General features: G+C 58.1%; 1 protein-coding gene across 4 annotated transcripts in view; it reads left to right on the top strand.

Moving 5' to 3' along the window:
• Window positions 1-9,208, top strand: part of LOC144245555 (uncharacterized) — a 31,560-nt gene extending 22,352 nt beyond the window's left edge. For all 4 annotated transcript variants that reach the window (XR_013339297.1, XR_013339295.1, XR_013339296.1 and 1 more), the window contains one exon: window positions 8,834-9,208. Coding sequence is in view for 1 of the 4 variants with exons in the window: in XM_077780955.1 (XP_077637081.1) it covers window positions 8,834-8,954 (121 nt within the window). In the remaining 3 variants the exon portion in view is untranslated. The remainder of the gene's footprint in view (window positions 1-8,833) is intronic.
• The last annotated feature ends 2,094 nt before the right edge of the window (window positions 9,209-11,302 follow it).

The raw sequence follows: 11,302 nt of genomic DNA, 5'->3' as shown, positions 1-11,302 counted from the left end.
GTCCTGACGTTTCCGAGCCCGGGGACTCCCTGGAACTGCCAGCGTCCTTCTCTGTAGTGGACAGGGTTTGTGCGGTTGCGTGTTTTGTGCCCGGGTTTGTCTATGAAAACCAGAACCAAAGTCCTTTCTCAAGCTCGCTGTTCCTCTTTGGGACATGGAAACAAAATGTGCCCTGAGCAGAAGGAGCCGTGCCCAGCAGGGCCAGGGTGCGTGGCCGGGAGGGCCGCTGACACCCTCAGTGACTCTGGCCCCGGGGTGGCAGCAGGGAGCCGGCCCCTCACAGGTGCCTGCGGGGGCCACTCCTGTGGTCTGGGCCGCCTGCTGGGGGAGCTCACCGGGGGGCCCAGGATTCAAGGCCGTGGAGTGTGAGACAGGGTGTGAGGAGGGAGTGTGGGGGACGGGGGCCACTTCCATGCTTCTGCTGTGGCCCTAAGTGGTGATGGAAGACGTGGAATTCCTGTGCCAGGAGCCACCCTTCTGGGCCTCCGGTACCATGTGTCTGGGCCACGTGAGCTGGGCCACGTGGTGGGGCTGCAGGGCTCTGCGTGCTTCCTCTTTGGGAGTCTGGGGGCTCCGCCTCGGCCCACCTGAAGCTGGGGGTTGCACTTATTACCCTGAGGCACGTGCTAAGACAGGGCCCCCAAGAGCTTCCTTAACCGGCTCAGGTGTTGCCATGTGCACTAGGGTGGGGGCAGAAGGGCGCCCGGAGCAAGGAGAACCCTTTGTCAAAAGAATTTTTTTAATGTTTATTTTTGCAAGAGAGAGACAGAGCACGAGCAGGGGAGGGGCAGAGAGAGAGAAGGGGGCACAGAATCCGAAGCAGCTCCAGGCTCTGAGCTGTCAGCACAGAGCACGACGCGGGTCTCGAACCCACGAACTGTGAGATCATGATCTGAGCTAAAGTCGGACGCTTAACCGACTGAGCCCCCCAGGTGCCCCAAGAACTCTGTGTGCGGTTATTTTAGAAGTAGCTGAGGCTCGGGACTCAGGAGGATTCCAGATGTTGGTGTGCAGCAGGGAGGAGGGGGAGCCGCAGAGGGAACACGGACAAGAAGGAGACTGGAAATGGGCCGGTGGGAGGCGCTCCAGGGGGACCCACTGGTTTCCCTGACGGTGTGTGGGCTCGGATCCAGCGGCTTCTCCGTCTTCTCGGGAACCCAGAGGGCACGAGGGTCCTCAGGTCAGGATGCTCAGGGTCTTTGGTCTTAAAAGAGTTTTCAGTCTGGGGTTCTAAGGCTCTTCAGTTCCCGGACCCTGAGATTCAGGACAGGGCTTGCTCCCCACCACGGCGGCCAAAGCCAGAGTGGGATTCCTGGGGCCCTCGGGTTCTGTCCTGACCCACCCATGAGGCCCGAGTTGGGATCTCAGTGCTCCTCTCTGCTCAGGGCCTCTCTTAAATGTGTGCGTTTCTTTCTTGTAACTCATTAAAACAAGGACAAAGTTTCTCTCTCGGACTTTGACCTTCGCATGCGCTCCACGCACAAATCCTTCCCCTCGTGACACCAGGAGCTCTCCTTAGAGTCCTCTGTGACTCCCAACTCCCTCCTCCGGAAGCTCGGCCTCAGGGCCGGCCTTCCAGAGGCCGGAGGCTGGGTCTCTGGGGCAGACAGGCCAAGGACTCCCTTGTGTTCCTGATGTGAATGGTGTGGGTGTCATGTGACCTAGGAGGAGGGCCCCCGTCACGCTGTCACATCACTCTGCTACTTCCCCCCCATCACATTTTTGTCTTTGGGCATCTTTTTTTTTTTTTTAAATGGACATCTTTTTTTTTTTTTTTAAATAAGCATCCAGTTTTTAAACCTTGCCTTTTTCACCACCTACATCCTACATTCTCCATTTAATATTTTGTCATCAGTGTGTAGTTTTTTTCCATAAAAAAAAGTCATTGCCTCCCTGGCTGCGGCGTGTCCCATCGAGTGGTTGTACATCACCTGCAGCACCAATCTGCTATCGTTATGTGTAACTTGCCTTTTTTTTTTTAATCCGAATGTCATGAATTACACCGCAGCGAATGGCTTTGCATACGCACTTTTTCATTCTTACAAATTCCTTTCCTTCACCCAGAAATGACCATTGCTTCCTAGCATGCCGGTTTCTCCTGCTAGACTGTGAGCCCCTTAAGGGCAAGGAGCTTGTCGAATTGATCTTTGTACACCCAGAGCCCGACATGTTGTAGATGCTGTGTGGATGCTTGTTGGGTGAGAAGGTGGACGGATGGAGGAATACGTGGACGGCGAATGAGTGAATGAATGAATGAATGGATGACTTTCCTAGGGCTGAGCTTCTTGAATGAAAGGCCAGGGTCGTTTGTGTGGATATCGACTAATTTCCGAAGACTTGTAGCATTTTACAATGTGCAGCAATGTATTAGCATTTTGTTAAGATGTTGCTAGCTTATCTCTGTCAAAAAGTGTTTTTCTGTCATTTTAACTTGCGTTGCTTTGATGACTAATGAAGGTTGAGCATTTTCACATATATCTGTTAACCGATTGTACTTTATCTTCTGTGAACTGTTTGTCCAAGTCCACTGGGTCATGGCTTTCTGGTGAGATCAGTCAGAGATGGGATGGGTGTCCTTGGGACACAGTGGGCCCTCCGTCCCTGGAGGCGTCCAAGGAGCAGGCCAGGCAGACACTCAATGAGGGTGGTTTTAAGGAGATTCAGGTAGCAGCTGTGGGGTCCATCTAGGCGGCCTTGCGGGCCTATTTGATGAGGACTTGCTTCTCCCTGGAAGTGGGTGGCGGGGACGTCTTCCGTTTGGCAGCCTGGCAACACCTAAGCTCACTTTCCCAGGGTGCGTTCACGCAGTTAGGATTTGCAGACTCCAAACCGCACCCTCTGTTCACTCTTGCGGGACAGGAATATCTCTTTGACCCTCCAAGGTCCAAACAGCCGTGCACAGCATCTCGTGTGGTTATAGCTGGTGACTTCCCGCCAGCCCTGCCACCCACCCCCTTCACCTTGAGGAAGCCGGCCCCTTGGACCGCCATTTCCCACCTCCTGGGGACTCACGAGAGGCCATCTGCTTGCCCTCTGCACTCCCAGCATCCTCCAACGAGTGGGCCAATGTCCCCGAGGCCTTGCTTGATGGGACGTACTGGGCCAGGACTGTGGAGGATCCCCTTTGGTCTTTCTTCAACAGGGCACTTAAATTCCCTATCCAAGGAGCAGAACAGACCCCAGATTTTTCTGGGGCTTTCCCTTCGTGTCCCACCACAAACTAACTGGGGCTCAAAGGTCATTGAGGCCACTCAGGGAGGGGTGTCACCGACGGAGGGCTTGCCCTACTTTTCTAGAACACCCTCTGCCCCCAGCTTCCTCTTACTGAGCCCTCTACTATAGCACTGAGCGCTGTTTGCCTGCGGCAGAATTAACTCACGCACGTGTCTATCCCAGCATCGAGGCTCGGAAGGCCAGCACTGACTTCCGGCATTGGTTCCATCCATCCATCCATCCATCTGCGCACTTGACCTCTATTTCTTGTCCTGGTGCTTTGGCCTCTCCCTTCCCTGAAAGCAAACCTCCTCATTTTGGGCGGGCTGCGTCGTGCTGTGGGCTGTGGTCATGAAGCGAACGCCCTTGTTACCGCTTCCTCCTCCGGGATCCCTGCTCTGAGCACGTCCCAGCTGGACTCATCTGCCACCGTCACCCACACGGCTTCTGTCCCCATGGCGCTTTCCCGGGCATCACACACCGCGACATGGATCCGGGGCCAGGGCCCGAGAGGGCTCCCTGCCCGTGAGCGCAGGCCCCCCTGCCTGGTGCATGGTCCCTGCTGTGAGCTTTGCCTTTAGCCTTTCTGCTTCCTCTGCCAGGCGGCCCTGGTTGTAATTCACCCCTTCATGTCTTCATCCACCCCTTCACCCCTTCATGTCTTCACAGTCGACGGACATTTTTTAAAGCGAGCTAGTGCTATACTAGGGTGTTGGTGTCCCAGCAGAAGGCGCGGGCCTCGGCCCAGCTCCAGCTTCCGGAGCCGAGTGCTGTCGCAAGTGTGATTGCCCTCTCCGACTTCGTTCCTTAACAAAACTACGTTGATGAGTAATCAGCAAACTGTGCCCCTGGGTGGCCGGAAATTATAACCCATGCCCTCAAGAGGCCCGGGTGACGGCTGGGGGGTCTGAGATGAATGCCTGGTTCTGGCCGTGAGCAGGCTTTCAAGTCATTAGGACGCCCTGAACTTGCATGGTGACGATCTTAGAGCTGTTCCTGTCCCTTTCAAGATGAGTTAATGCCGGGCTCTGCTTAGAGAAAACCGGGGGAGCTGATTGTACCTGTGGGTGACAAGGACCGTGCCCGGTGCGGGGGTCGGCACGGAATCACGCACCGGCAGGCCTGGCACAGGGCACTTTGCAAACCCTGGACGTGGCCCCGAGCGTCCACGAGGGTCCCAGGCCAGGCGGGACCCCCGGCCCCCCTTAGCACACGGCTGCCTGTGCAGGACATGGCCGAGGTCTCGGGGTGTCTGCTTAGAGTTCTGCGGTCTAGTCACCGCCTTGGAGCGCGGGTGTGGAGGGAGAGCCAGGACCCTGGAGCTGGACAAACGTGTGTGGTTTATACTGACCATGACAGCTTGAGTCTGTCTTCCGGGGGGACCGTGGGCTCACCTCGCAGGGCTGTTGTGAGGATTGCTGTAACCCCAGGACTTGGAGCCGGGGTTCTGAACGGGCTGGGCGCGTGCCCCCGGGGGCTGCTGGGGGTGGGGGGTGAGAGGCCAGGAGGCGCAGGTTCGCAGGACATCGCTTTGCCAGACAGTCGGGGGGACACCGTGGGATAGAACGCCAGGTCTGTACGGTACTGGAGGAGCAGATAGGGGAGGAAGCTTTATGCCGGGGGGACCCTCCTGGGGTACGCGTTCATGCTCACCTCTGTAGAAGGTTGGAAGTGTCCGCCATGACTTGCCTACCTCTGTCTTGCCTGTGGGCGGCACTTACTCCCGTGTCTCCCCCAGAGATCTCTCCTGGCAGTGTCCTCCCCCCTAAAACATTAGGCACCAGCCATCGAAGACATTGCACACCCCCCTCCCAACGTCCCCTCTCTTGATTAACAACCTCTGGGCTCAAATGCCAGCAGCCTGGGTGCCTAACACAGTTCCAAGCCAGTGGTAGGGAGCGCCTTCCATATGTGTGGAATGGGTACGGGGGTGAACGGTCAGCTCATGAATTGTAACCAGACGCGAGCGGCAGATGTCAAAACCTTTACCAAGAGTTTGTATTTCTCTCCCGATGAACCTGTTAACAACCTTTGTATTGTATCTCACGGACTTGCACGTGATGTGTGTTGTTTGAAAACCGGGGCTGTCGTGTTGGGTGTCAATGAAACTTGAGCCGGCTGTGTCTCGTGTTAGACATGAGGACCCAGCAGGCCCCGGGCCCGCTTCCCCGACTGCAGTGCTGGGCACGGCACCCGTCTTCTCTGGCCCTCGGTCTCCTTTTCTGTGATCACCGGAACGCTTCGCCTCGCCGGGGGCTGCTGAGGCCGGGGGTGGGTCAGCTCTGACCAGGCTCGTCACACGCTGGCTCTCGCTCACTGGCTGTGTGTTGGAGGTTGTGTCTGGAACTTTCCTTCCAGTTTGCCGGTTCCGAGTGAGGAAACAGTCAGCCTGGACCCTACGCTCGGACTGTATTTCCACAGTCAGCGGAACGTGTAGGACGGAGGCTGAGCCGTCTGCAAGTGTTTAGCAAGTCAGCCCGGGGTAAATACTGGTTTCATTAACAAGTGACGGCTTTTTTCCTTCCTTGGAACCTCCTCCCCACCCTTTTCCATCCCGCCTTCTGCTTCTCACGTGGAGGTTGAAGCTGGCTGGGGTAACAGCGTTGGCTTTCCTCTGTCTGTGGGTGCCGTGTCTGCGTGTGACGGCTTCTGTAGGCAGCTGTGTGCGCCCCGGGTTCAGTTTGCCAGGCAGGGAGAGGCGGATGGTGTAGACGGAGCGTGAGGAAGGGCTTCTGGGTCCCCGCTTTGGGGGATTAACCCCCTTCTGCTCTTTAGGGGAGAGGCCCTTGTGGCTGATTTCCTCCCGGCCTCTTCCTTCTTTCCCTGGCTTCGAGGCGAAGAAGAATCAGTGTGCGGTCCCATCTGCGGGCCCGGAGCCAAGTTAGGGCAGGGCCGTCAGACCCCGTGTCCCGCACGCCTCCTGGTGTTTTGGGGTGTGCGCCCGGTCTGTAGGTGGCTTGTAGACGAGGGAGTCGAGTTTCAGTCTCGGCTGGGCGTCAGAGCCCGGAGCGGACCGTCCCCCACCAGGAGCCTGCCAGCCAGGCCTCCCAGTAGCGGTGGCTGGTGTCCCTGTCCCCACTGTGCTCTGGCAGGGCTCTGGAAAGGGTCATGGCCACCCAGAGCTCAACTGGGTCCGAGTTAGAAGCTTGTCCGCATCAGAGAAGAGAGTAGGGGTCACTTGGGGTTGTGGGGGGTCTTCAGGAGACCCCCGAGTTCCTTTCCTGACCCCAGTCTCGTGCATGTGGGGGAGGAGCACTCTGCTCTGTCCTCCCCAAAGGGCATCCCAGGTGGGCTTGAGTTCTGCACCCCCCAGCCTGTCTCCTGCCTGGACCCCACCCCCCCCTGCTTCCTGCTTTCACAGCCTTGGTGGGCGGGCCCTGGCGCTCCATGTGGCCGTCGCTGCTGTCAGCCTGGCCACTTCTTGCACCAGCCTGAGTTACCGTAACGTGCGGCCCCCACACCTGAGCAGCCACCCCCCCCGCCGCCAGGGACACTGGCACAGACTATCCAATGACTCCCTTCCCTTGGGCTTTGCTGAGGAGCCCTTGCCATGAGGCTGTGTGGACACCCCCTGTCCTGGAGAACTTGTGAGAGCAGAGGGGGCCTTGGATTGGTGCTCCCAAGGGTCCCCATGGGAGGGACAGGGGGCTAGGGCCTTCTTCCCAGGGGACTGTGAATCTGTGTTTAGGCGTCTGCTCCCCGGGGGCCTCAGGCTTCTCGAAGCTTAGGCCTGTGTGTGACCCAGGATGAGGGACTCTCTCAGGTGCCCAGTGTTTTCACCTCACCTTCCCCCTGAAACAGGCGCAGGGCTGGGGACCCCATCTCCCGAGGGCAGGTGAGAAAGCGGAGGCTCAGTGGTGTCACAGCCCCCAAGCTGTACTTGAACCCCATCCCTTCCTCTGAGATCTGTGCTTCTGTGGCCCTTTACAGCACTGTCTCCTGTGCTAGTAGGCGCCTAATAGATGTTCACTGATGGGCGAGGCAGGGTTTTTAATGGACGCGAAGAGCGGAATTAACTGTCGGTTGATGTTCAAGTTGAATCCACATGTGTTCCTTTAAGAGGAAAGTGTGTTTTCTCAGCCAAGACTCTACAGGGCAAATTTTGGGGGTTCCAGCCTCTGGGGGGGTGGGGGTGGGGCTCACCCCCCGGGGCAGGTGCAGCCCGGAGGGCAGCCACGGGAGGGTCCATCCAGAAGGAAATGCCTGTCTTCTGCACATTTTTGGAAGGATTTGTGTCTAGAATAAATCTTCACTTTTAGGCTGAAGTGTTCTCACTTGTGTTGTGGTCCCAGCGGTTTTGCTGATGTGGCATTTGGGAATTCCCAGGTGGGAGGGAGGGACGCCCTGGTCATGCCCACACCCTCTCTGGCTGAGGAGGTCTCCACTGAAATGTCCTTGTCCCCACCATTGGTGTCAATTAATCTGCTGGGCCCTGTGCCAAGTCTGAGATGCAGCGAGGGCACCCGGAAACCTCGGAGGGATTGGACCCCAGACCTTGACCCTGTTCATCTGCTCTCACGCCCAGAGCACACTCCACGGGCACAAGTCAAGGCCGGGGCCCTGGAGGTCTTGCTCTTTTGAATTCTGGTCCTGGCGTCCCCATTGTCCCCATTTGCCAATGTAGTGGCCTCGAGCAGGTTGCCTGAACCACCCCAAGCCTTGGTTTTCCCACCTGTGCAATGGGTGCATCATGACAGGATGCGTTCAGAGAACGCTGTAAGCACTGAGAACGTGGTGCCGCGAGCCTCGCGGCAGCCCATACACTGGCCCCGGGAATCAAGGTCCGGGTTCGAGGCCGCCCCCCTGTGCGTGTGTGGCCTGGCCGCGCTTGCTCACCTGGAATCTGGAAACAATCACGTTTACCTGGCGCGGGTATTGCGGGATTCGGTGAGACGGTTTATGTGAAAACAAGCGCGTTGTTACCTGGCACCCAGATGGCCTCACTCCTCGCCCTTCGGGCGGGCCCCGCTGTGCCCCGGTGCCCTGCAGCCTGTGGGCGCTGGTCGCAGAGTCCCCGTCTGTCACGTGGAGTGGAGGGTGTCAGGGAAGCCGCGGCCAGCTCTGCGGAGGCAGCGAGGGAGGGAATACAGAGATTTAACAAGTTTGGGGGTGGGATGGGGCTGAGGCCAGAGTTGGGCTGTGGTGGGGGGTGATCAAGGAGAACTCTTAGAAACCCGCGGAGGAGGCCGATATTTTACAACATATCCATGCTTAATTGGTGGTGCTTTGGATGCGATTAGCTGCGGTGGTTTTTAGAAGGGCCTCCAGTTCCAGATTTTGGGTTAGGGGAGCAAGAACCGTCAGAGCTTACAGGTGCAGGCGGGCATCAGCACCAGTGGTAGGCTTCTGGAAATCTCTCAAGGGGGAGGAGACTGGGGGAGGGGGTGATGTGTGGGAGCCCAGAGGTTGGGGGAAGCTAGACAGAGGGGCAGAAGCTGGTGACCGGGTGTCCCCCGGGTCCTCCCATGGCCGCTGGGAGCCAGGGCCTTCTCCGGTGTTGTCCAACGGTGTCCAGTCCTGGGTGCTGCTCTCATCTCCTCACCCCCCGCCTGCATGAGAACTGTTATCCGCCAGTGAGACTGGGAGCAGGCCCCTTCATCTGCGCCTGTGTCTCTCTCAGCCTCCACAGCTACAGGGACACCCTGCACACGTTCCCGCGGGACAGGCCGGACCCAAAGACTCTGGACCAGGGCCGCCCCCCTGCGCGGAGGGGCATGCCCTCCCGGCCTCTCCTTGCCTAGCCACCCGCCCTCTGACTGATGGACATCACAGATCTGAGGCTCAGACACGTGGGCTGGACCCCGCCCCGCCCCTCGAGAGCCCTGAGCCTCGGGGTGCCGGCGAGCCTTCACTGTCCGCGCCTGGGACACAGGCTTGGACACCTACCTCACAGGGTTGTTGTGAGGCGCGTGCGAAGCGGCTTGGAAGCGCCCGACCTGCGGCTGGGCTCACCCTCTTGTGCTCTCAATAAATGTGTTTCTTGCCTTAACAAGAAGTGATGAATGTGCTACTAATATGAGGAGGGCTGAATGACGGGTGCCCTGTCTGGCTGGGGCTGCCCTCCCCTGGGGCTTATGGGGGGCGGGAGGCCGGGGTGGGGGGTAGGGGAGCAGCTCTGATCCCTGGGGGCCGCTGGGGCCCCGAGGCAAAGCTGGCCCCGTGGAATCCTGAGATGGATGTGTGTTGGGGTGAACTAACTCGGGCTGGTCCCCCTTCTTCTAATGGCTTTAGGATGCTGGGTTCTTTTGCAGAAAGGAATGTTGGGGAGGTGGTGGAAGACGTCTGAGCTGAGCGCAGCGTCAGAGGGGCCGCCCCAGGCTGCAACTCTTCCTCCCCACCTCTGCGCTCCCAGGGCCCTGCAGGGGGCGGGACAGGTGGTGAGGGCGTGGCCAGCCTGGTTGTGACCCAGGGCCAACACTCAGCTCCCAGGGTGGTCACTGAGCTGAGCGGGACCCTGAGGAGGTTACAGAGGAGCCCCTGTCCCCATGCCTCATGTCTCCGAGACCCAGCTCAGGAAAGTGGGGCTGTTGGCCAAATGGGGTCAGAGGGGCTCAAGGGCAAAGGAGCCGTAGACCCAAGTCCACGTGGAGTCCTGGAGTCGGCACACCGGGCTTTGCTGGAGCAGATGCCCTGGACACACAATTGGTGGGAAAGGAGAGGCTGAGCGCTGCCGCTGCCACCATCCACACCGCCACCTCCATCACCTCCTTCCTACGCTCTCCTCCTCCTCCTCTCTCCTCTTCCTCCCTCCTCCCTCCACCCCTGCAGGGAGGTGCCTCAAGAGGACTATAGGCCAGTCCCACCGAGAGAGCATGGGGCTGAGTGTGGCCCCTTTGCAGAAAGAACCACGTTGGCATCCATGGCCATGTCTCGGCCAAGGAGACTTAACCCCAGGCCCTGATGTAGATGGCAACACGGATGGAGCTGAGTCATGGTCCAGGCAGCGTTGAGACAAGAGGAAGATGGACTCCAGAGTGTGTCTCACTAAGATGAGCCTATCTCAGCCAAGAGGGGGCCGAGGGTCCAGAAGAATCCTGCCCATGATGGGAGCCCCATCCTCCTTCTGGTGGAGCTCAGATGTCCATGATGAAGGGACCCCTTGATGTTCCAGAGCCCAGACCCCATCTCCAGACCCAATGAAGATGTTGCATCCAGAATGACAGTCCCCTTGATGTTCCAGAGTGAAGCCTGCAGCTCCAGCCTCCGATGAAACTCAGATGCCCGTGATGAGTGGCCTCTCTATGTTCTAGAGCCAAGACCTGAGCCCCAGGCTCCAGCAAAGCTTATATGTCCATGGTGAGTGACCTTGATGTTCTAGAGCCTAGACCTCTGCTCCAGTCTTGGATGAAGCTTGGACCTCGAGAATGAGGCTCCCCTTGATGTTCCAGAGCTGAGACCCCAGTTCCAGCCTTTGATGAAGCTTGAACATCTAAAACGAGGGGTCCTCTTGATGTTCCAGAGCGAAGAGTCCAGATCTGGCCTCTAGTGAAGCTCAGATTCCATGATGAGTGGCCCATTTGATGTTCTAGAGCCAAGACCACAGCTCCAGACTCCAGTGTAACTTGCGCATCCAGAAAGAGGGTCCTCTGGATGTTCCAGAGCCAAGACTGCAGCTCCAGCGTCTGTTGAAGCTCAGATGTCCACGATGAAGGGCCCCCTTGATGCTTCAGAGTTGAAACCCCAGTTCTAGCCTCTCATGAGACTTGGACATGCAGAACTGGCGACAGAGCCTCGGGGCTTGCTTGGACAGGACTTTGCTTGGGCAGGACTGGCTGTGTTGAGACTGGAGATGGCAAAGGGGACTCTGCTCTCCACCCATGGCCTGCAGCGCTCCGCTCTGCACTAGCTACCGCAGAGGTAACATTTGGACCCCCAGGAAACTGGGTTCCAGATGCATTAGGAGAGATGTGGAGGAAAGACACTTAGGAGGAGTGTCAGGAAGAACATGGCGGCCGACATAATGGATTGCGCATGGCACTGCCGATGAACTTGCCCGTGAGAGTATATCTGTGCGGCAAAGCACTGTTTTATGCTTTTTTAGTTGTGTTAGACTCATGGCTGGCTGCACAGCAGCCTTGACCCACTGGGG

Source organism: Crocuta crocuta, unplaced genomic scaffold (genome assembly GCF_008692635.1).
Source record: "Crocuta crocuta isolate KB4526 unplaced genomic scaffold, BGI_CrCroc_1.0 scaffold299, whole genome shotgun sequence".
NCBI classification, from domain to species: domain Eukaryota; kingdom Metazoa; phylum Chordata; class Mammalia; order Carnivora; family Hyaenidae; genus Crocuta; species Crocuta crocuta.
The sequence above is the reverse complement of the archived record's forward strand: the minus strand, read 5'-3'. Positions and strand labels throughout refer to the sequence as shown.